Genomic DNA, 26,776 nt, shown 5'->3' with positions numbered 1-26,776 from the left:
AATGACATTAAATTTTTTAACTCGGCCGGCATACTTCAATTCATCTACGTTTGCTACGTTCATACCATACCCTGTGCATCGACCAGCGCGACTGTGGAGGATTTTTGAACTGTTATTTCGCATACAACTGGACACTTTTTCAACTTTTCTCCCATAATCTGTGGGCTCAAGTCAAGACGTGACGGCCATTTTGAATTACACATTGTTGTCATTTGTTTGACAGGCCAGTGGCCAGAAGTGTGTAAAGATTAATTTCTGTTTTATTTTACCCCAAAGTCTAATAAAATTTTATGAATGCGTAGCGCGGCCTATAATATGGCTCGGTATGGCCAGAGACCGGAGAATGCCCTTAAGCGGGCGAATGGTAAAAATAAAATATCTCTATAACATACCACGTTGCACGCTGTGGGATGACCTTTATTTCGCAATAATTTATAATATTTACGTGCTTTTCATCCCAAAGTTTGCATTCCGCGTTGCTTTTTTTTGGTATATCTAAGTGCTTCAACTTATTCTCACTATGAATGCTTTGTTAAAATCACCGATCATAACCCCTAAAGTTGTGACGGCGCAAATCTCTCCATTGCGCTGGTTAAACAACATTGACCGATGTCGGTAGGTGAATGTCGGGTGGCCGATATTGTCTTCTTGCATCAGAGAACAGTTGCAGCCTTTGGTTATTATCATCTGTTAGCAATGCGTTTTTCAAGTCGGTCTACTAGTTTTGTAGCAGTTTGGTACAAAGGAGACCAGTTCTCATCTGTATGGTGATATCTGTTTTACAGAGTTTATGGACTTGGACAAGCCAGCTCGGGCCCTAGACACTTTGCAGGAAGTGTTCCGGAATAAAAAATGGGCCTACAACTGGTCAGAATCCGTTTTGGAACCCATAATGTTCAAATATTTGGAGCTATGTGTAGATCTGCGCAAGTCTCATATTGCAAAGGAAGGCCTATTCCAGTACAGAAATATGTTTCAATCCGTGAATGTTGGATCTTTGGAACAAGTTATAAGGTAAATATGTTCGTAGTATATTATATAAGGGTTAACAGTGATGTAAGTGTAAACATATCAGTGCAATATTTACAAATAATATACTTTTGTTATAGACACTAGTCTATACTGTATAAGTATACTGTATCTTAAAATATGGAAGTAATTAATTTACTTACTTCCAAGCTCTTAAAACCTTATTCACTGTAAGTTGGTTCCTTTTAATCATGTGTTGGTTCCTTTATGGACATAAGGCCTTGTGTATATGATTCTAATAATTTAAGAGTAGTCTATTCTACCCTTCAAGTAAATGAAAATATAACTAAATCATTTCTAAAATTAAATAAAGTTATAAGTGGAAGGTTTTGGATTTGATTTTAGCTGGGGCAATTTGGAAATTTGGTTTTGATTGAAGTCAAGATTTTAAGCCCCTATCTATCTATTTTTCTCCCTTATTCAACTTCATTCAACATTATTACAGCTTCATAAGCCAAATCTATTCAGCAGTTTGATCTGTGCATTGATAGATCTGATAGTCACTTATTCCTTTTTACTTATTAACAAGGCTGCTAGGAAGCAGGCTCTGCTGTCTTCTCTCACAAGATGGAAAATTCATTACATATTTATATATTTTTTCATTGTAAAATAATGTTGATAAAGAGCAATCTGCTGAGTTTCTTGCCGGCTCTTCTTGGTGGAATCACTACAAACAGGTGGTAGAGTCACTACAAACAGACTGACTTGATGTTTCAAAAGTGCTTGTACATGAATTTTCAATTTGAAAGTAAAAACATAAAAAATGTTTGCTATTGCAGAGGTTATCTACGTATGGCAGAAGAGCGCACGGAGGCCGCGCGGACGCAGTCAACGCAAGCTGTTATAGATACGGATGACCTTGACAATCTTGCCACGCCTGAAAGTATCCTGCTGAGTGCAGTGTCAGGAGAAGATGCGCAGGATCGCTCTGATCGGACCATATTGACACCATGGGTAAATATTAATATTATATATACATATATTATAATTATAAGGTGAATCCAATTACTTTTAATTTAGATCTCTATGTGATGAGATCCCATCCCATGTACTATTATCAAGCATCCTACTACCTGAACTGTGCTATTGCCACCCTTATATCTTATTCTATAAGGGTGCAATTTAATGTTAAAAGACAACCTCTTGTACCCATACCATAATTGACACTCAATAAATCTAGACTGCTTAAAATGGTGGTTTATGGGTATACAATGTTTGGTCTTCTTTTGAATGGCAAATTATTGAGGACAGATAGAAGAGCACTCATTATTTAACTAATCACTGGATAAACAATGTGTAAGGCCCTACATGTTTACCTTAGCCTTAAAAAAATGCTGTGTAATGTATAACTTATTTCTATAAATAGGCCAATCTTTAAAAGACTAGAACATTTAAAATTACATTAATAATAATGCAGCTTTGTTATATTTATTAATGGATTGGTAGTTGATGAATTTAGTTATTACCATCAAATCACTTTCATGTCATATTTTACATGTAATGTGCCTATTTGAATAAAGATATATTTGACATACAACTTTAGTACCTAATAATATTTATAAAGTGCCTTTGTCTGAATAAGGTATAAATACCCATGAGTGTAGACATCTATTTGTATAAGGTATTAGTTGTATAAGACTCTCTATTCTCTGGCTCCCAGTTGTTTTGTATGTTCATAAAACATAATGCCTTTTATAAAAAAAAACAAAAATATTTATATTCCAGGTGAAATTCCTATGGGAGTCATACTGCCAGTGCCTTGAACTGCTCCGTACTAACGCACACGTGGAAACTCTCTACCACGACATCGCACGAATGGCTTTCCAGTTCTGCCTTAAATACTCGCGAAAAACTGAGTTTAGGAAACTATGCGATAAGCTCAGAAAACATCTTGAAGATATTTGCAAAGCCAATGTAAGTATTAAACTTCAACAGAACACAAACTAAATGTAAAGTTATTAGGCTAAGCACAAATTTGAATATGAGATGTACTAAACTTGCATAAACAACACTTGATTTTCTTTATAAGATGCCTACTAAACTTCCATATACAACATATGATTACTGAATATAAGACTTCCTCAACTTGCATAAAAGACACTTGTTTCCAGTATATGGGGCAAACTAAACTGGTATACAAGACACTTTTTTCCTGTATAGGAGATGTATTAAGCTTGCTTGCATACTATAATGCGAAAAGACTTTTTCCCCAACCTATAATCAAACTTCCATAAAAGACACTTACGACCTTTGTATGAAACCTGACCTTTATATTGTAGATGTAACATTGAAAGTAAAATTTACTTAAATGTAAGAAAATGTAATTCCACAATTAAATAGTACATACTTTTAATTTATTTATTATATCAATTTTGTTTTTTTTATTCCACAGGTCCAAACTGGCAATGTAAGCATTTCTAAACCAGAAACACAACAACTTAACTTGGAAACCAGACTGTTCCAACTGGATAGCGCTATACAGATGGAATTATGGCAGGTAAGGTTTCCTATGTCTTCCACTATTACGTTATGTCAGTATGCTGTTATTATTAAAGAAAAGAAATCGAGATCATAATAGTGTCACGGGCATTGCAGATAATATTATTATATTAACCTGCCTTAAAGTTTTTGATGACCTCCATGACGCAACGGCAAGCGCTGTGAATTTAAGTAGGAGGTTCCGTGTTAGATTCCCTTGAAATTTCCCCTATAATTTCCACAGGAAGCCTATAAAGCAATAGAGGATATCCACAATCTAATGAACATGTCAAAGAAGACACCCGTAGCAAAAACCATGGCTAACTACTATGGGAAACTGGCCTTGGTGTTCTGGAAAGCAGGTCATTGCTTGTTCCACGCCGCAGCACTTCTGAAGCTGTTTCAACTGTCCCGAGAGATGAAGAAGAATATTACACAAGAGGAATTGCAAAAGTAAGGTGTCATCTAATGGATTTTTAGAGTACCTATGAAGTAAGATTAATTAAAAGATCTGATTAATGATAAAAATTAATCAAATACGTTTAAACTGTTTCTCGATTTGACTGATTTTATGACAACAACATGCTATTTCAATAGCTGAAAACATTCCCATGGTCGGTTGTAAAAATTATTCTATAACCAAAACAAAGTCTTGGTCAAGTTCAATGCCTGCTTTCACTAAACCTAGAAAACTCTTGAATAGGATTCCTAATGATTTGGGTGAAGCATAAAGCAAAAAAAACGTTTCACCAACTCTTATAACTACTGACGTTAGGCGCCATCTAAAGTTACGAAACCGATTCGTGCGTTATGTTTAGAGAACTCGTAAACTTCCATACGAAAAATGAAATGATAATACTTTGTCTATATACTTGCCACTCATTCATTTTTCAATAAGATCGTCTTTGCACACAACTGCAGTATTTTTAATTTTTTTTATATTGTTATTGATATCACCTATGTGTATACTACTACAACCCTTGAATATTATTTTTTTAAATTCCGATTCTAGTTTAATTGTTTTCGTTATTCAGAATGGCTTGTCGAGTTCTGGTGGCAGTTTTATCAGTGCCGCTTCCGTCTCTACATCCTGAATTCGATCGCTTCGTAGAAACAGACAAGAGCCCCGTGGAGAAGGCTCAAAGGCTGGCCGTGTTACTCGGCCTGGCCCAACCGCCAACGAGAGCTAATTTGCTTAAAGGTATGCCATGTTACCGCATGAAATAAAACGTTTCAGAATTGCTTTTGGTTTGTTTATCAATTTAAAATTATCAATATTTAACACTAACAGGGTGTGGTTGCGGTCAGTAGTGCCATAATATTATGTATAATGAGTACATGTGAGGAGCGCAGAGAGCCCGCGACGTCTGCGGTAGGCCGGTTCGGCTTTGCTTGCGCGCCGGGACTCTCAATGAGTATACGAACAAGATTTCTCACTATACACTCATTACACATATGGTAGTGATCAATTAATTAGTAAATTTGCTTACGATCCAATACTTTCAATGAGTATACAATACAAACAAATTTTCTCAATATACAATCATTACACATATGGTAGTAATAAATTAATTAGTACTTCATTATTAAACTACATTAGCGACGTCATTATTATATATTATATCATCCTTAGCCTATTAACAGTTTGGCATTCCATTCCGCCGAGGCGAAACGCAGGATCACGTTAGAATGCACGTATCGTTTCAGTTTTTTTTTCGACAAATCCAATTTGTTTAAAATATCGATACATTATGGCACGTCGCGCATCCCTATCGCATGCGTTGTTACTGGCCGACTTCTTTAAGCAAATCTGTTTAAAGGAATACGTTAGGATTCTTTGTCAACTGAATGAATACATAAGTACATGAAAAAAAGGGCCCCTGAGTTTTTTTGCTAATTTTGACACCTCTTCATACTGTTAAATTTTACGTCACAAATTGTGCCTTAGAGAATAAGAATGTAATTACATTAAACAGTACCATGCTGTAATAACCCAATGTATAGGGGGTGTTGGAATTTAATGTTTGTTAAAGGGAGTTGTATATCAACACACATGCATGCATGCACGCCACCCCCTCCAAAACTTATCCCATTTCTAACTTAATATAGTTGTGAAGTGGTAGGCCTTGGAGGCAGATTAACTTAGGTTTGACGCGGCAGACAATCCATCTACGTTGTCTGTGTTTTTAATGCCTGTACATAATAACATTAGTAAGCTTTGCATTTTTACTAACCTTTTAATGTTACTAATAAACAAAGAAGGTTTTGTGGCCTTTCGGCCAAGGTAAGTGACGTTGCCTTAAGCCTTCCACTGTGAAGTCTTTACTAATATTTTGATGCGAAAGTGTGTTTTTGGTTCGTTTTATTTTCACGCAGCAAAAGAATTAATGTGACTTCGGCCACATATTTCACTAAACTCAAACGACGTTTCTAGTAGTTTTACATGGTTTAATAGACTGTTTTGGAAAGCCAAAAATGAGTTTTAAAACTTTTTATAGGTACCAACTTTTTCTACCATTTATTTAACTCTGTAATAGATGGCTATAAAATAATGTATGTTGTAGTTGTTTCAGTTTTTGTATTTTTTATTAAATTTCAATAATTAGACAAAGCATAATTACACATTTGTTATCTTCCGTTATCTTCGAAATAGACAGAAGTCTATTTACTTGTTTGGTAATACACAATTAATAAATCTTATTTTTCTTGTGTCTGGAATATGTTTCACCAAACCACTAGTTTGAAGTCTACAAATAACAGGCACAGTATTTGTAGACTTCAAACGCCTTTGAGAACATTATAGAGAACTCATGTATACAGATTTCGTCACAATGTTATTCATCACCGTTAAAGATTTCCACTTTAATTTTATTTTAACTTTATGTTTAATTTAATTCGTAATTTAAGTTGTGTACACATAGCTTAAATCAAAACTTGTTATTAATTATATTAAAATCTACTTTTAGTTATTACCTGTTTTGTTATAATAAACAATAAATAAACAATTTTCTTAGAAATCACACAACTTCGGAAAGTTTGAATTTCGTGAACGTCCAGTAAACTCTGTTCCCCCGGAAGGGAAGCAGCAGACCTAACTTTAGGCAATAACCGCTTTGTGGCGTACCAAAGAGAAAATTTACTTTTGCAGCTTTACAATTATTATTATTGCTATTTTGTAGATGTTGTCCGATTGAACGTCGTGGCGTTGGCTTCGCCGCAGCTGCAACAACTGTATTCTTGGCTCGAGGTGGAATTCGACCCGTTGACCATATGCCAGAATGTGCAAAGTGTTGTCAAATCGCTCCAGGATGACCCTAGTAAGTATTTTCTGCACTACGCATACTTGTGTACTAAGTTTTTCTTTTAAGTAATGTTTGTAGTCTCGGGCAGTAAAATACCCTACCTACCTGGCCTTTTCAAAACTGCTACATTTAGTGGAACGATTCAGAACAGACCAAATAGAGTTTATAAGTTTAAAATCAATGTTAATGATGTGGGAGACAAGAACTAGGAAAATTATTGGAGTGGAGGGAAAAATGGGGCCTTATTTAATTTTTGGGGCTGGGTCTTTTTTTACACACAAATTGCCATGTAGCCTCAAAGTCAGCGTAGCTTGTGTTATGGGTACTGAGATATCTGATAAATAAAACGAAATATTAATTAATAATATACATAAATATTTATAATATGTTGGATGTTAATATGCAGGAGAAAAAAAAGCAGAAATGCTAAATACACATTGAAAAGTCTACTAATAATAAAGTAACAGGCAACGCGATTGTTTGCTCAGTTTCATACCAGTAGCAGACTGAAAATCAGCGCTGAGCATTGTTGCCATATTGTTAATTACAAATTGGTAATAATTTAGTTCAAGATTAACAATATAGTGTTTATTATTATTACTATTAATAATAGACAATCTTTTTACAGATTCCCAACTATCACAATATACCACAGCTCTGACCGACGTAGCTTTAGTACGTCTGATACGTCAAGTGGCCCAATGTTACGCTTGCATCCAGTTCGCGAGGCTTCTAGAGCTTGCTTCCACCGAGGACCTGTTCCACATAGAGCGCCTGCTGGTAGACTGCGTTCGCCATAACGACATGCAGATACGCGTGGACCACGCCAACAAGTATGTGTTAACATAAGCATATTACGTTTTATTTTTCAATCCTATTTTATGTAAGGGCACTCTGTAGCCTGAGTACAAGGTTTCCTAGTCCGCAAGCGAGGAATCGTTTTCGAGTATCGAAATACTTGATCACCAGAGTATAATGATTCTTATCTACATTGCATTAAAGCTCAAACTCGCCTATAATTCTTACGTTCGGACTTGAGACTTAACAGAACGTTTGTAAAACTAAAATTTGATTTACAGGATTTGCCACTATAAAACGAGAAACATTAGCTCAATTTTAGTTTGGCGATACAGAGTTTTATATGCGAAAAAGAGCGAAACGAGCGAGGCTATGTTGTGCTAAGTCTTCATACTACGTTTTCTTATTCGATCGCGTGAAAGTTAACCATAATTTACATGGTATCGAAGGAGTGCCATCTAGTTACAATACTGTGAAACTGTATTTTCACTAGATGGCACTCTTTTGATACACGCCTTTGAAAACATTATGGAGACTCTCTCAGGCAGGTATCACGATGATTTCCTCCACCGCTGAAGCAATTGATATTTTAATTGCTTGAAACGCAAATAACTTAGAAAAGTTAGAAGTGCGTGGAGGGATAAGAACTCGAAAGTGAAGCCGAAGTCCTAAGCACTAGGCTCTCATCATTTCTGCGGTAGATTGCAGTAGCACATATACTCGTCTCGTACGACAACCGCAAGAAGAGAGGTGGTGGCAACATTAATATCTATCACCACTCGGCACGACTACCCCTATAACTATTACTAACTTAATGAAGTTATTGCAAATTGGTATATTAAGAGCTATCGACAGATGCGTGCACTTCGGAGTGGAGGCGGGCGGTGGGGAATGGTGCTCGGCCGCTGACGAAGCGTGCGGTGGAGCCATCCTACAGGCTACACCCGCTGAACAGGTAGCATTTCTTTACTGTTTGCTAGCTGTTTTAAAACACAACACCAAACACTTTATTTTCCCGGCATAAAACGTGGGATACATTTTGGACATCGTGCAAAATTTCACCAAGATAATTCACATGTGGCTTTGTTCAAGATCGGTTAAACGGTGGGGCCGGACATAGCATATATAAAAACCTTTATCATCAGGTCTTTTAATAAATGACTTAGTTATTTTCGAAAATAGAGATAAAAAAGAGAGATAGATAGATAAATTCTTTATTGCACTAAACTAAGGGATAAAGATAATAAATATTGGAAACAGAATTACAAGAAAAATAAAAATGTGCAAAGGCGGTCTTATCGCTTTAAGCGATCTCCTCCAGACAACCCTTAATGAAAGAAGATAAAAAAGGAAAGGAAGAAAGAAAGCTGCATTAAAGATTTTCATTTACTGTTAAGGCTTATTATTTTGCTCAATAAAGACGACTATTATTATTTATTTATCTACTCGAAACTCATATTCAAGTATTTATGGTATGTTAAAATATGAATTAGTACATTTATTTTTTATATTTATTAATAGTATTGTTGTATTTGTGTAGTCTGGTTTATTTATTAGTATGTAGATATTTTTATGTATGTCCTAATAAGTGTGGGGTACACCTATTCGTTTTTCTTTTTAGTTTTCCTAATCATAAGGTTGCCTTGCAGAGATTGCTATTTAGCGATAAGGCCACCTTTTCTATCCTGCTCCATTCCTAATGTGTTTGTTCTTTTTTTTTTTCAAATAAAGAGTATAAATAAAAAAAAAAAATTCAAGATGAACACGTTTAAAAATGGACTGTTTACTCAATGTTTGTTATTGATCTAGGTTCGCGAGCAACTAGTCCGCGCGGCTGAAGTGCTGTCCCGAGCTGCGCAGGCGCTGTACCCCGCTCGCCGCCGCGCCGAGCGCGAGCGAGCACGCCTGAGCATGGTGCAACACTACCACGAGAACAAGCACACAGAACACCACCGGGTGTTGCAACGCCACAAGATCATAGAAGAGCGCAAGGAGTACATCGAGCGACTCAACACTGTGCGCGAGGAGGAGGAGCTACGGTAAGATTATCTGTCCATATACTGTGCGCACGCGCTCGGAGAGTGGATAAAACTGTGGGAGAAGATAAACACTTTATCCTTAATAGGCTAGCATGGGCAGGAGACAAATCTTCCTGGGGAAATTATACAAAATTATTAATTTTGATTAACATTAAGACCATTGACGTACAAGTTAAAATAATATCCCAATAATATATGTTTACACAATTAATATATAATAAACCGGGGTAAACTTATCTTTAATTTAATGACATATGGAGCCGAGACGTGGACACTGACAGTCGACTCGATCCACAAATTTAAAATCGCGCAACGCGCTATGGAACGAGCTATGTTGGGAGTCTCTCTTCGGTATAGAACGACGAAATCCGTAGAAGAACCAAGGTCACCGACATAGCTCAAAGGATAAGCAAGTTGAAGTGGCAGTGGGCCGGTCCTGTCTGTCGTAGGACCGATGGCCGTTGGGGCAGACGTGTTCTAACGTGGAGACCGCGAATCGGTAAGCGCAGTGTGGAACGACCTCCAGCCCGCTGGACGGATGACCTTAAAAAGGTGGCTGGAAGCGGCTGGCTGAGAAAGGCGGAAGACCGTGTGTGGTGGCGCGCTCTTGGAAAGGCCTATGTTCAGCAGTGGACGCTTGTAGGCTGTGGATGATGATGAAACTTCTATTCCATGTTCCCGTGTTTTAGCAGGTGGACATGTTAATCATATCCCTTGTCAGGGGATTTTTACACCTACCTGTGCTAACCCTGCTGATGGTGCTATGCAACTTACACTATGTTTTTCAAATCCACCCACATCTTCGTACTTTTTCCATCTTTGGGCTTATTTAATTAAATAACGTCTTATAGACGTCAAGAAGAACAACTCCGCGCCGCCGCAGCGGCCGAAGCGCGTCGTTTGGAGCAGGAGAGAGAGGAGAGAGAGAAGAAACGACACGCGTCCGAGCTAGCGGCGATGCGTGAGAGACATCTGCGCGAACGAATTGCGCACATCTCTCAAACAATGCATGGAAAGAAGGTTCTACAGAAGCTTGATGAGGAGGTAAGGGATTATCAATAGCGACTGGGCAAACCAAAGCGCAGAGTATGTTTCACTATTTAATACTCACGAGGTTTAAAACTATTATTGAGATAGTTATTATTAACAGCGCGGCAATAAGTTGGCATTAGCGGGTATTTAATTACCTACGTGACGACCAAATCTAAATTAAATACCACACTCAAATAAAATTAGCTCTGTAACATCCAAATAAATGGGCATGGCAAGTAACTGTTTAGGCTGCCTCTAAAATTGCAAACATTATTTCTAGCATATTCATTTTATTTTAGAGATTAAAATTCAGTACACTATATAATATAGTACGGTTAGAAATCCAGTATATCATGTATAGTATAAGTAACCTAGCTGGGTCATACATAAAGCTGCTGGCACCATTTAACAAACTAAACAGGCGTTTACGTGTAATTCAAGTAGCAAACACAGAAATCTTTAATTAATTAAAAAAATACTATATAGAGTAGAAAAACTTTATTGCAACACAACACAATAGGAAAATACAAGAAAAACAGTTATAGTACTTAGTGCTAGGGTGCAAAGGCGTCCTTATCTCTAAAGTTATTTCTTAATTAGTAATCTCTAATTTATTTTAAAGGCAACCTGAGCGTACGAAGCCTATAAAAAAGTGGAAAGTGCATAAAGTATGTTACAAAAAAAAAAACTTACATGAACATATATTTAGTTTCATATTTATCATTCTCTAAAACTAGGATTTGAAGAAGATGGACGCTGAAGCAATTGCTCAGCGCGAGGCCGAAGAACTGATGAAAGAACGCCGTGAGCTGCAAGCTCGTCTTAAGTCTCAAGAGAAAAAGGTACAGTCTCGTAAACCATTTACCGAAATTGTATTCACTTCCTAGGACTCCTAGACAATCCATCTGAATCACATAACATGACGAAAAGTTGTTTTTTTTTTAATTCTTTGTTGTGAGGCCAGATGATTGATTTGACACATCTGAAAGCCAAAAGATCCCAAGTAACGTGCTTTCAGAACGAATTTTTTTTGTTGTACACAATAAAAACATATAAATTGTACAGACAGACAGATATAACGATCTTTACATGGTTTAGATAGTAATATCTGTCTGGTTTGTAAAATATAGCAAATCATGCTTATATCACCAAGTTTTTACAATTAACTTTTTAGAACGAAGTGGCAAGCGTAAAAATGTTGACAGGTTTGTGTTTTCTGTTTCAGTCAACACGGTCATATTAATGATTTATATTGGACTCTTGCCTGCGTCTTGTCCATTTTTATTCACTTGCTATTTGAAAATCAAAACAAAGCCTCAATGTCTAGATTTAGTTTCTTTTGTATTTGTATTTCTTTACATTGTATTAAACGTGTATGTGCAATAAAGTATTCAATACATTGTCTTGTCTAACTCTAGAGCTAAATTGAGTAACAAACGTCAATCCATCCTTTCAAACAGTCGGTCTTATACTATTAAGTAAGATAACATTTAATTTCTTAGGTGGACTATTTCGAGCGCGCCAAACGGTTAGAAGAGATCCCACTTCTGCAAAAAAGTTTGGAGGAGAAACAAGTCCAGGATAAAGCATTCTGGGAGCAACAGGAGAAGGAACGCATTCAACAGCTTATTGGTGAGATTTTTATTTATTGTTATTTCTAAATGGTCCAATTTTGGAGACGCGAATCTGGTCAAATTCAAATGCTTCCAAAATGCAATCGTGTTTATTCTCTGCTAAACTGAGTCCATTCCCCTGATTTTAAGTTACCAAAGTATTTATTTTCCCATTATTTTCTTATCCAAGTATTCATTTGTTAATTTTTTTTTTTGTGCACTAAGATAAGAGATTATAAAACGCTCCGTCAAGGCATACAAATTAAATCTATTGGTTGAAATAAGAAGCCACTTTTGAAAGGTCACATTTTAACGTAGTGTGATGCGATTGATAATTGCATTACCTATAAATAATACGATATCAATCTTAAACTATGGTCTAAAAGAAGTCCAAAACCGTATGTAGTAGCCGTTTTATGAAAGATATGTCAAAAAAGTGTTATCTCAAAAATATGTTATCATTATATGGAATTAAAAAAACAATTGTATAATAACCACATGAATGTTTCTTTATTTAGCAAGGATGGAGTAAGCGGATTCGCTCGTTTCTACCTCAATTTTAACACCTACAATCCGAAATCACTCTTGCGGCCTCATCGCATTTTTAAACTATGGATCGAATAATGAAAATCTTTCTTCATAAACAGGGTTACGCGGAATACATCTATACAGTAATAATACCCTGCGGAAATATTTTTATATGGTTCCTAAGATGAACTCCTACATATTTTAAATTATGTTTGTAAATAACAAATTAATGAACAACTTTGAATTTATTTTTTCAATCACTTTAATGCATTTCAACATGATTTGCGTTACGAATTTTAAGCAACAGTCGTCACTGTTAAACGTGATAAATATTACTTATTTTAGCTTAAACATTAACCACATTTGTTTAAATATGCATAATTTGTATATGTGTACACAACTGGACATAGACTTCGCAATGTGTTACGAGAACTTTGTACCCTCTGTTTTTGTGCTATCAAATAATTGAGTTCAAGCAAACATACTCGTATGTACACATATTGTTAAAGTTAGAACACATTAGTCGGGAGTGAGAGAGTAATGTGAGTGACACGGGCATAGTGGCGTTATTTCTCTTTTTTTAAACTTATCTTAAGACTCCGGGATCTGTTAGGACCTGAGCGAAGAACAAACAAATAAACACACTTTCGCATTTATAATATTAGTGGGGTGATCATTCTTTACGTGATGCGATTACAGAGGCCCGGACCCGCGACGTGGCAACCGCTGGCCGCTTGGTGCGGATGGCCGTCCACCGCGATCAGTTCATGAACAGACTGAGTTCGGAACGTGGCGCTGCGTATCACCAACGCCTGGCCGCCTTCCACGCCAAGATGGCTGCCGAGCGCGAGTCAAGGCTCGCGTTGCGTCGCCAACAACGTCACGAGAAGCGACGAGACGAGGTGTGTGAATGTGCTTCTATTATTTTATCAGCTTCCTTCGATAATATATAGCGGTATTAATTACGGTTAATAGTACAGCGTTGACTATGCCACAACACGAAGCTACACGTCGGGTGTTAACACTGGTTAACTCTACATACCAATTACAATGTACTAGATAAAAATTAATTATAGCTACCTATCGTAAAAAAGTGCACTTCAAACTAAACAATAAATATTAAGTTTTATTTATTGATTAGTTTATTGGCAAAATTTCTTGCGGAAGCGTTGACTGGGTTGATTGACCGAGCATGAACGATCTCGGACTTAGCAGCGTGGCGGGTTTCATCATACTTATTAACTAATTTTGTGTTGGCCATAGTAAGTTAGTACCTCTGGTATATCACCATTTTTTACTAATTAATAGTTAATAATGGTTGGCTCCAGAGGAAGAGAATATTTGCGGCTTGATTCGGCAGGCATTATCCAATGTATGATGTCTGTGTTTATTTACGCCTCTTCACTTGACAAATTAAATTTTCATCAGTTATAGATAAAATTAGAAGCATATTTTTTTGTTAATTCAATTATTAACACAATCTCACGTTTTCGTATAGTGGCTAGCAGAAAAACACCGCATAGAAGAGGAGGCAGCAGAAGAGGCGAGGAAGATCGCGGAGGAACAAGAAAAACTGGAGAAAGAGAGAAAACATCAAGAAGAGCTCATCGCGTTGCAAGAGCGAAAGGAGAGGGAGAAGAAGTGAGTTACCGTAGTTGGTTCATTGTGTATTTCGATATTCGAAAACGCACATATTATTATTCTACCACCATACATACCATAACAGGTTGGCGTAGACTGCATCCAAACTCACCACCAGTCATGACACATTGCTTTTTTATAATTATAAATTTTTTAAAAAAGCAATGCGTCATCTCTTGTTTCAAACGTGTCTCATTGTAATATGGACCTTTGAAAAAGTAGATCGAAACTGCAACGTTTCCTACTAGATGACGCTACAGTTGCTATAAGACTGATGTGAAAGGCATATACTAGTTTCGGCATCGACGGTAGGAAAGCCGTAGCTTGGAGAAGGCGCTCAGGCCGCGGTTGCCAGAGAGTCGCAGGTTCGGATCCTGTCGGTTCCGAATTTTTTTATATGCATTTTAAATTTATAAAACTCACCACCAGATGATATTGCAGTCAAGGGCTTACTTGTAGTGGAATAATTTTTTTTTTTTTTATCTTGTAATAATACGTTTTAATTTGTTTGAAGTAGTGATTGCCCAGTGGGTAGGACTTCGACTTTACTTTCTTGACGGGGAGATTTCGAAACCCAGCACGCACCTCTAACTTTTAAAAGTTATGTATGAATGAATGAATGAATACACTTTTATTGTACACCAAAGAAAAAAAGTAGTTACAGAGACATAAATACATAGCAAGAGAGTACAATTTAGTGGCCTTATCGCTACATAGCGATTTCTTACAGGCAACCAATGCATAAAAGGAAAAAAAGGGCCAGCGCGATGGACTATGGCCTTAATCCCTTCTTATTGTGGGAAGAGACCCGTGCTCTTAATGGGTCGATATTGGGTTTATACTATGATGATGAAGATGATGATGATGAATAATTTGTTTCAGGGAACACCAAGAAATGCTCGCTCGCGCTGAAGCTAGGGCCCGTGCACTGGAGGCGGAGGTGCCGCGGAAGATAGACGACCCGAAGTCTTCCTCGCTCAGCAGCTGGCGTCGCGGCAAGGAGGACAAACCCCCAGCGGCACCAGCCAAAGAGCCAGAGAAGAAGGAACCCTGGCGCGCTAGTAAGTATACCATCGTTGTGAACAGCTAACTAAAACTATATCCTATAACTTTATAGATGTAGTTTTAAATTGATAAATAAATAAATATACTACGACAATACACACATCGCCATATAGCCCCAAAGTAAGCGCAGCTTGTGTTATGGGTATTAAGATGACTTATGAAAACTCTTATGATATTCATAAGAATATTCATCAGTCATAAATACTACATAAATACTTATAATATAGGGATATTGTTATATATATATGTTAATAAATAGAAGGGGTGTAGTTTTTTCATCATGATAACGATAGATCTCACACATCTTTAGCCACTCAGCAAAAATTAAGAAAGTTTGGCTGGGAGGTGTTAATGCATCCGCCGTATAGTTGTGACTTTGCACCTTCCAATTTCCACTTGCTTCGGTCTCTTCAGAATTCTTTAGGCAGTTTCAGGTTAACATCACGAGAGGACTGCCAAAACTACTTGTCGCGGTTTTTTGATCAGAAGCCCCAAAATTTCTATAGCAATGGGATTATGTACTACCTACCTACATGATGGAAAAAAGTTATCGAGCTAAATGGTACCTACATAGTCTTATTTAATTGAAATAAACTATATTAAAAAATGGTTTGAATTTTCTTAAAAAATGTGCAGAAACTTTTCCCCCAAAACTATTATGTATAACAGATGGCGATGTGTGTATTGTCGTAATGTATTTTTTCTTTTTTTTTTATACTCTTTATTTGCACACAAATAAAAATACAGAAGAAGAATAAAAGAAAACACAGACAGAAGAAGTATACAAAAGGCGGCCTTATCGCTTTGTAGCGATCTCTTCCAGGCAAAACAAAAGGATAACATTTATTTATATATTCCTTGAATACAATCTCACCTGTTGGTGATGATGCTTTCTAAGATGGTAACGGACAAACTCGGTCTCCACGTCGTACCGGAACGCTAAATCGCTTAGCGGCACGTCTTTGTCGGTGGTAACTAGCCACGGCTGAAGCCTGACGGGTGAAACTTTAATATAACTACCATACACCTAACAGGTTAGCTTGTAAACATCTTAGACTGCATCATCACTTACCAGCAGGTAAGATTGCAGTCAAACTGGCCTTAGTGGCCAGTAAGCCTTAGGTTAAAAAAAAAGCGGGGACGGTACCTACGATACTATTAATTTTTGTAATGTAAGACCAAAATATTATCCACATTCCAGCAAATAAAATAATTCCATTCTAGTTCTATTCTATTCAAATTCAAATCCAAAAATATTTTATTCATGTAGACCTTATTACAGGCACTTATGAAGCGTTCATACATTTAACATGTTACACTAATGTTAGTGATGGTGATAACTGCATTCGTAAACTTAAAACTAAAGCTAGGAGGGCTCCAAACGCGCCCTGGTCTAATCCTCTTAGACCAGGGCGCGTTTGGAGCCCTCCTAGCCCACAACAAACTTAGCCAGGTTTTTTTTTTGTTTTTGTTATCACTATCTCACAATCTAGTTAATGTCAACATTAACTAAACTGTGAGATGGGGCTATGAAGTTAGAACAATTCTATTCTATTCTACGAAACTACACTTAGCAGCAAACTTCCGAGACGACATAAAGTTTGTCTCGAACTATACATTATGTTCTATGTATAATAATATGTTATTTTTAATATTTATTATGTTATATGTTTATTTAGTTTAAATCATAATATTTCACTAATGTAGTTGTACCACCTACAAATTTCCTATAGAATTTTCTCGTATGCATTTGGTTGCCTCGAAGAGATCGCTATACAGGATATTTTTTTTTCAGTGCGGATATTTTAATATGTCATACATGAACCAAATTTATGAACCTATATTTTTATTTTTATGTTTTACTAAACTATACAGAAATTAACGGTTACAAAAGATTATTGCCCAGAAAAATGGGCACCCTACATAATTATCGTTCTCGCACTCTATCGTTGCAACGGTAATTCCATAAAATAAAGCATAATAATAACTTGAAACGAATAAAGTTAAAAACCCATTACTTACCTATGCATGCCACACATTACGATGTTTTTTTTTTAATCCACTCCAAGTTAGCCCATGACTGCAATCTCACCTGGTGGTAAGTGATGATGCAGCCTAAGATGATAGTAAGCTATTATTTTTTTAGATAGATACCTGTTATGAGTAGCCATGATTTGCTTATTTTATGCTCTGTATTGGTAAAAAAATATTTTATTTTTTGGAGAACCAGTAAAAAAAATAAATGGCTTCAAAATTATCCGGTACAGCGATAAGGCTGCCAAATTGTACGTTCTACCTTATTGTGCTGTTTTATATGTATCTCTGTGAATTTGTGTGTACAATAAAAGTGTATTCATTCATTCATTCATAATCCTATAATTATTTCACAGCTCGTCTTCGAGAACCCGTACGCGACGATCGGCCGCATTCTCCACTTCGCGCTCGCGATGAACATCCCCCACCAGCCCGAGATGAAAGGTAAGCTATTTTGTTTCAAGTGTATTGTAAAATGGTGTTAACAAAAAAAATACTTACTTTGTGGTTTATTTTAGCAGTAATTTTTTGCTGTATACGTGTTTTTAAAGTCGATGTGGTATAGAAAGCCTGAATTCTAAAGCTGATTGGACGTTGGTCAAAATATACTAAGGTCGCAAAGCGTGATTATAATGCTCTCAGAAGCTTCAAGTTTATTGCAGTAGCTATGGAAAGAATTGTCTAAAATAATAAACTTTTAACTTTTTATACTCAAAGCGTAACCTAATTAATAACTTCTTATTCAATTATTGTAATGAAAAAATTATTAAATTAAATGTATATAGATAAATAAAATTTAATTGTTTTATGCAATGTCAAAATAACAGTAATCTATATATACTAAATCAAAGTGTATACGTTACTCATGAAAAAGAAAAATAAATAAATAATCGTAGTTTTATACGGACTGCCGACTGGCGCAGTGGGCAACGACCCTGCTTTCTGAATTCAAGGCCATGGGTTTGATTCCCACAACTGTAAAATGTTTGTGTGATGTACATAAATGTTTTTCAGTGTTTGGGTGTTTATATGTATATTATAAGTATTTATGTATATTATTTAAAAAAAATATTCTTCAATCATCTTAGTACCCATAACACAAGCTACGCTTACTTTGGTGCTTCATGGCCATGTGTGTATTGTCGTAGTATATTTATTTATTTATTCATATAATATGCCTCTAAACGCCTAGGTCACACATTGTGCGCACGCCCGTATATTGCGTGAAAGACAACACGACTTTGCCGCCTATTATAAATCTTCTTTAATGACGTGGATTACGTTAAAAATTGATTTTTATCTCATACATTTTAATTATTATTTTTCTTTATTTGTAGACGCGACGATAAACCACGTGAAGAACGAACCATCAGAGATGAACGTCCCCCGAGAGACGATCGTCCACTGAAAGATGATCGTCCTATTAGAGACGACCGCGAGCCGAGGGACGATCGTGGCCCAAGAGACGACCGTACTCTGAGAGATGACCGTCCTCCAAGAGAAGATCGTGGCTTACGAGACGAACGTGGCCCAAGAGACGATCGCAGTATAAGAGACGATCGTGGTCCGAGAGAAGACCGCGGCTTCAGAGATGACCGTGGCCCTAGGGATGACCGTGGATTTAGGGACGATAGGCCAAGAGACGATAGGCCGCGCGACGAAGGTGGCTGGCGGTCTGGCAACCGTGATGTTGACAGGGATAGAGAAAGGTATTTGTATTTGCCATTTAAAAATAGAACTTTATCATTATCCAGATTATTATAAGAGTTTGTCTTATTCCGCTAAAATAGCTTGGGAAACCTTTTTTTTATGATTATATTGCTAACATTTATTTATTTTCTATCCTCATAGGTTTTTACTTATTATGAATATTAATGATGTTTGCGGCACAAGATTAAGGGGTTCGAACAACTGTATTGCTTTTATGCTGAGCAATGGTACATATACTAAAATGAAAAGTAAAACATATTTTTAAGGAAATGTAAAAGACATTAAAAGCTACCAGTGCAAAAATACCACTGTTTGATTAAGATTGTCTTAATAATTTATATTATAATTAAGTTACATTTTCATTGAGATTAAGTAGTTACATATTCATAAAGATATATACTTGCGAACCCGCCATCCTCACCATAAACGGATAGTTTCTAAGGGGATGGCTAATTATGTTGGAAAATGTTTGTTACAATTTATTTTGAACCCTAAATAACAAATAATAAAAAATATGGGCAAACGTAATATCTTTGACTACAAAACTGACCGCAGCTTTTTGAGGACAACCACAGTACAGTGCTATTGCCGAAGATCTGATTGGTGTGGTGTATAAGGATTGAAAAAATCATAAATTAGACCATACAGATTCTCCTTTTTTTCGCGGAGTATAGCAGATTAAGCTTAATTTTATAATATACATATTGGTTCCAGGCCACGCTATGTCGGCCGTTCCAGTGGCCCCGAGACTGGAAGTTGGAGACGCGGCCCCGCAGAACCACCACCAGCGCCCGCTGTACGTATATTGGCGACGCTGCTTTCCGAGTCCAAGGCCGTGGGTTCGATTCCCACAACTGGAAAATGTTTGTGTGATGAACATGAATGTTTTTCAGTGTCTAAGTGTTTATCTGTATGTTATAAGTATTCTGATGCATGTTAGTATTTTTGAATGAAATACATAATATTATTCATAAAAATATTCATCAGTCATCTAAGTACCTATAAGTTACGCTTAATTTGGGGCTAGGTGGCGATGTTTGTATCGACGTACTATATTTTTTATTTATTATTTAGTAGTTATTTAGTATAGTTACTTAAAAAAATATATATATTTATCAACTTAAAAACAAAACCGGCATGCCTGAAAGTTCTCCACAATGTTTTAAAATTCGGTGGTGTGGAGTCCACCAATCCGCACTAGGCCAGCGTGGTGGACTACGGCCTTAACCCGTACTCATTGTGGGCGGAGACCCGTGCCCTCTAGTGGGCCGTTAATGAACGGATATGATTATGATATAATAAATGAGAAATGTTCTAGGAGCGTTCGTCCGCGTGGCGTTCGAAGGATGCACCGCGCGACGATCGCCGCGACGACCGCGATCGCTTCCCACCGAGGAGGGATGAGCGCACCGATCGCGAAGGCTTCAGGGACCGAGAACGCGATCGCTTCCCACCGCGACGCGACGATCGCGACCCGCCGAGAAGGGACGATCGGTAAGTGTGACTAATAGTCATTATCAACTCCAACCTATTAATAGTACGTTTGAAACATCACTTTTTTTATTTAAGTCGAAATTTGATCAAAATTGTTTTGTTGATATCGGGTGTACGAAAGAAAAATGGAGAGCTCCGGTCGCACTTTTGATTTATTGCGATACCCAACAAAATCGTCATGTGTATCCAGCGTCATACTTAAAACGAATATTTAAATGTATTTCTTTAATTATGGTAACAATAACAACACAGCAAAGAATATTAAAATAAATTGACATCATCAGGGACGGCCCACGTCGTGACGACCGTGATGGTCCGAGACGTGATGATCGCGATGGTCCGCGACGCGATGATCGTGATGGTCCACGCCGCGATGATCGCGACGCACCGCGACGCGACGACCGCGAGCGTCGTCCGCCGCCACCACGACGGGAAGATAAACGTAAGAATATTTTATTAATATTTTATGAATTCAGTTGTTACAAAAATATTCCTACTCAACAAAACAGCATTATTTTAATTTAATATTCATCTGTAAATAAAAAAAAAATTTCAGCACATAATGTAAGTGCGAAGTAATATAACAATCGCATATGTTTGTTAAAATCAAAGGGATCATTGGTTCTCTTTTTAAGTAATACATTGAATGTAACATAATATTACATACCGTTAATGTACATATTAGCAATAGAATTTTATATATTTTTTAATTTTAGAACTTTTTATACATATTTCGTTAATGTAAATATTAGCAATAGAATTTTAAAAACATTTTTTTATGCAATTGAGTAGTTAGTGTAATTTTTAAAAATTAAAAAAAAAATGGTTTTCTTTCAGCTCGTGATGCCGATGACGACTGGCAGCAAGTCACCAAGCGTTAAGCGAAATGGATTTCGTTAATAATTGTTAAGGGTTCAGCAGTTTCAACATAATATAAAGTAAAAAAAAACATATTATATTTTTACTTATTTGACTTCCGTGCGTTAGCCGTCGTATTTAGGTATTTTATATCTTTCTTTCTTTTGAATTACTTTCTTCCGATAGCATAACCTCGTAAAACAAATCGCCACGGTAGGAAAAATGCCTGTCAAATACGACATGGCTTTACCATAGATTCGACTATCCGAGAGAGATTATCGACTTAAAACCAACTCGACTTAATTAGTAGCATAGTAATCTGAGCTATATGTTATTTGACATAAGACAAACTTTTAAATATATGTCAGTCGTATACGACGTTGTTGACGATCTGAGCTACGCGTCACTTTATCTTATTCTATATAGAATAGCGGGTGAAATGAGATATGGATAAAATATACTTAAGAGAAGTTGTACCTAGACGAAGTCACGTGGAATCGCCATTTATTAGATTGTATAATCCACTAGCGATCCCCCGCGACTTCGTCTGCGTATGAGTCAACCTTAAAAGACAGACATGCTGTCGAGGACTTTTTTTTTAGAACTTTGAAGAAACTTTTTTTGGCGCATCTAACCTTGTAACGCATGGCGATTATCGGAAGCCCTCAAAGGAATATTTTTCCGTTTTTTTCAATATTTTTAATTGAAGCTCCGCTCCTACTGATGCTTGATGTCATATATATATATATATATATATATATATTTATATTTATATATTTATGAAGCCTTCCTCGATAAATGCAGCACAAAAAGATTTTTCCAATTCGAAACAGTAGTTCCTAAGATTAACCCGTTCAAACGAACAAACTCTTCAAATTTATAATATTAGTATAGAACTATACATTTGAAACTACCGGTTTAATATACAAATCTGCTGGACCCTGAATCATGCTAATTTTACAATTTTATATGCCATTTTTCTTTAGCCATAGTCCGTGTGTTCTGTATTGTTACAAATGCTTTCCATGTATGTAGGGCTAAAAATTGCAATGTATCTAATGTTACATAAAATATGCATTATTCATCATTATTCTCTTTTATTTCTTATCTAAAACTTGGGCTCTTTCAATTTAGACGGATTTTTCTAACTGCACACGGGCAGTTATGTTTTTCATACAAAATGTCTAGATTTAACAAAATGCGGTGGCCATTTTGTGTCCATTTACTATATATTTAATCTATCCGTAATCTATACATTGATTACTTAGCAATGAAAAATTATTGTCAAAAATAACCAATATTTTTTTTTTTTAACAAATAACAACTTTGCTAAACAAATTATCAATAGATAACAGAACGATTGATTATAAAAAACAAACGGAAATAGTAAGAAATTTTGATGCATTGATATTTTTCTGAAAGACTATTTCAGAAAAAATATTAATGCATCAAAATTTACTATTTCCCCAATTAATCCTAACGTAAAGTCTATTATTTTTTCGTCTTTATCATCATCATCATTTCAGACTTTGACGTCAAGTGCTGGACATGAGTCTTTTGAAGGTAGTTTCAAAATACACGGTCTTGTGCCGATTGTTTCTAGTGGCTTCCAGCGTCTCTTTTGAAAAATGTCTGTCCACCTCATTGGGGGCTGACCAATGCTACTTTTACCGGTGCGGGGTCGCCATTCCAGCACCTTGGGACCCTAACTTGGTTCTACGAGCTATGTGCCCCGCCCATTACCACTTCAGCATTGTGATTCGTTGTATTTCTACGGATTCCTGCATTTCTGATTTCATTTATTTTTTCTTACCTGTCTTCAATGATATAAACAGTCTTTACATTACTTTTTAGAGTAAAAAATATTTTGAATTATTAAGCAAATAATAAAAAACACACATACAGAAGATATATTTTATTTTGTTTGTTTTTGTTTATTTTATCACACTTGTGATTTTTTATATTTTAAAACATATTTTACACTAAAAGGTAATGAAATGATTTATTTCATTATAATACAAGTTAGAAAATAGATTGTAAGCATAATACCTTCACTTGTATATAGTGAAATCTATAGTAAACTGAATTCAAATAAACAAACTGAATAAGTATGTATTTTTATTAAAATATGGATTTAAAAAAATCTACAAATTAACTCATAATCGTAAATATTAGTAAAAGTTCAGAAAACATTTAGTTAATAATTAAAGATATAGTTACAATCGAAATATACGATGATCATCTTTAATTTTTAACGTATTATTTTTTTTTGCATATTTTGACCGCTCAAATCCCGCATTGTACGTTATTACACACCTACATTTTGTCTTACTTAAGTTATCATTTTCGTAATATATAACTATGATTTTTCTATGTTTTTTCTTATATTACGGACAAGTTGTGCAGAATTCCCATTAATAAATCATTTTCACATCAATAAAATTGTTTTTTTTTTTGCACTGACCATCACTTGGAAAGCTTTAAATCAGAGTATTTTTAAAGCAATGGAGCCTCGAAGTTAGTTTCGTAAGGATTTGTATTTTGTTACATATCAACTGATATCCCATTAAGATGCGCTCATATCTAAAACTCACAACAAAGATCTGTTAAGTAAATAGTACATACGGCGAACTCCCTGGCGCAAAGTTGAGCGCTATGAATTTAGGTAGGAGGTCCCGAGTTCGATTCCCGACAATTTGGGAATTTATAATTTCTAAACTTATCTGGTCTGGTCTGGTGGAAGACTGGCCTTGGCTAGTTACCAAAGACGTGTGACGTGTTTAGTGTACCGGTGCGATGATGCGTGGAAACCGATTAGGGGTATGACTACCATACTATCTAACTGGTTAGCCCGCTTTCATCTCAGACTGCATCGTCACTTAGCACCTGGAGAGATTGCAATCGAGGGCTAATTTTTAGTAAAATTTTATCCGGTGTGATCATAGGCGCATGAGGTTTAACACCTACGCCTCAGGTTTATGGACACAGGGCGGCATGTTGCAGGACGTGCTCCTTGCATGCCCCGCGGAGTGTTGATAAGATTATTATTCGAGATTTACTCTCACGCCCGTGTACAAAATAATACATAATAAATACATAAAAAGAGCTAAAACAACATTAATATACTTAGATACATACAGATTAATACACTTAAATATACATTACATAAATACATATTTGCACCGGGCGGAGGATTACACCCCGGCAGGGGAGACCAAACGGCCGGGGGTCAGGGCGACAGGCTTAGGAATCGGCGGACTATCCTAGCCGAGTCCAGCAATACCACTTTCTGCATAAGAACTCGCGATACATTGCAGCTCGGTAGCCAGTCCTTCCGGTTTCCCCTCCTGTAGCCCTGAAGTACGCACGCATGATATTCTCGTTCATGAGAGACGTCCATGTCATGCGACGCACACCACCAGCGGCGGGCTCCGAAGATTGGACCCCAGTGGGCCCTGTCGGCGCCAAGCCCTCTGGTGGGGAAGATTATTATTATTACTATTCGTTACGCCATAAACATGTTCAGACGTCACTACAAGATTCATTATTATAGAATTGCTACAAGATTCATTAATATAGGATTAAAAATTAAAAATAAAAAGAATAACGATCAGCCTAACTTTTACATATTTCAATTTTAACAAAAAAATAAACATAACCAAAATAAAAACAGATCCATACTACATAAAAATAAGCACACACACGCAAATTAGCACAAAAATAACAATTAACAAATAAGAAAAATGGCTCACGTGACCCGATATGCACAGCACACACAATGTTCTTCATTGAGATCCAACGAACAAATGATTTTATGACGTGTTTTTTTTTTTTTAATTTTTTTGTTTTTTTTCAGTCTGTATCAGTGGGGGATGCGGCTAACAGTACTATAACTATTACTTTAGTAATTTGCTTTATATAATTCGTAATAATACTTATCTAAATATTTAGTGTTAATACACACATTGCCATCTAGCCCCAAAGTAACCGTAGCTTGTGTTATGAGTACTAAGATGACTGATAAACATTTTTATGAATAATATACATAAATACTTAGAATATACATAATTATAAACACCCAGACACTGAAAAACATTCATGCTCATCAAAAAAACCTTTTCCAGTAATGGGAAAAAAGTTCCAATAAATTCCATTCCACGAGACCAATATGTGGTAGGTATGGGCCATACCCCTAACAGGTAAGCCCTCCACCATCTTAGAGTGCATCATCACTTACCGCTAAGAGCAAACTTGTGGATTGAAAAAAACCTAGAGCTTTTGTAGTAGTAGTAGTAGTAGAGTGACAGCTCGTCTGGGGAAGTTGTGGAAGTGGAAGGTTTTTTATTCCACTACAAGTTAGCCCTGGACTGCAGTCACACCAGGTTGTAAGTTATGATGCAGTCTAAGATAGTAACGGGCTAACCTATTATATATATTATATTATATTAAACCCTAATCTCTTTCTACCCGACATCGTACCGGAACGCTAAATCGCTTAGCTATATCGACAGGGTGAAAGCTTCCACTAGACAAGAGCAGAGAAAATCCAAAAATTATAAATTCCACAATTGCTACGGCTGGTAATCGAACCTGGTTCTTCGACTTAAAACCACAGCATTCACCGCCGCCAGGGAGTGCGTCAACGTAATAGGTTGATAATGACGATTGTTATATTTTTTATCTTAAACTAAATAACCTAAATCGATTTAATTAAATTGTCCATCGCGGATGAGAAACATTCAATGCGTCATCTATAAAGCGTTCTTACCTAATTTATTTTTTCCATTTCCAACACAACACAAATATTTGTTGTTGCGTTCAGTTTCAAGAATGTTATGTCAAACAAGATTGAATACTGAGAATATACATCAAACAAAAGTAGCATTTTACAGAAGACTAGCAGTTGCCTGCGACTTGGTCAACAATTTATAATAGCTACTTTACGTAAGATCTTAAAACTGCAAATTTAATGCCTGTTTTCATTAACGACGGGCCAGGTAATGCCTAAGTATGTAACGCCTAATCAAAGAAGATTCTTAGGCATACATTTACCTTTCACCAATCGATGTTTATAGGTCAACTTATATAACCTAACTTGGCAATGGATTTTGTCACAAAGTTTGGTATTGTGTGTTTGTATTATCATATTTTTCAT

The 26,776-nt window shown here is 36.3% G+C and overlaps 1 protein-coding gene across 1 annotated transcript; it reads left to right on the top strand.

The window, feature by feature from the left end:
• The first annotated feature begins 199 nt into the window (after positions 1–199).
• Positions 200–22,708, top strand: LOC120627800 (eukaryotic translation initiation factor 3 subunit A). Its single transcript, XM_039895837.1, has 23 exons — positions 200–364; positions 786–1,014; positions 1,809–1,983; positions 2,755–2,943; positions 3,422–3,526; positions 3,752–3,960; positions 4,542–4,708; positions 6,687–6,824; positions 7,438–7,642; positions 8,463–8,562; positions 9,417–9,646; positions 10,498–10,690; positions 11,416–11,520; positions 12,181–12,310; positions 13,519–13,721; positions 14,318–14,460; positions 15,343–15,521; positions 17,916–18,003; positions 18,897–19,268; positions 19,984–20,065; positions 20,588–20,763; positions 21,048–21,205; positions 21,601–22,708. Exons 1-23 carry the CDS (start codon positions 295–297, stop codon positions 21,642–21,644), a joined length of 3,690 nt encoding a protein of 1,229 aa, XP_039751771.1. The 5' UTR covers positions 200–294; the 3' UTR covers positions 21,645–22,708.
• The last annotated feature ends 4,068 nt before the right edge of the window (positions 22,709–26,776 follow it).

The sequence above is a fragment of the Pararge aegeria genome, chromosome 12 (assembly GCF_905163445.1).
Source record: "Pararge aegeria chromosome 12, ilParAegt1.1, whole genome shotgun sequence".
Classification (NCBI taxonomy): domain Eukaryota; kingdom Metazoa; phylum Arthropoda; class Insecta; order Lepidoptera; family Nymphalidae; genus Pararge; species Pararge aegeria.
The sequence above is the reverse complement of the archived record's forward strand: the minus strand, read 5'-3'. Positions and strand labels throughout refer to the sequence as shown.

Bases quoted from the DNA above. Each gene is read 5' to 3' on its own strand.
- LOC120627800 (XM_039895837.1), top strand. From the start codon at position 295: ATGCGTAGCGCGGCCTATAATATGGCTCGGTATGGCCAGAGACCGGAG. The intron at 2,944-3,421 runs GTAAGTATTAAA...TTTATTCCACAG, and splicing joins AAGATATTTGCAAAGCCAAT to GTCCAAACTGGCAATGTAAG. The intron at 19,269-19,983 runs GTATTTGTATTT...TATTGGTTCCAG, and splicing joins GTTGACAGGGATAGAGAAAG to GCCACGCTATGTCGGCCGTT.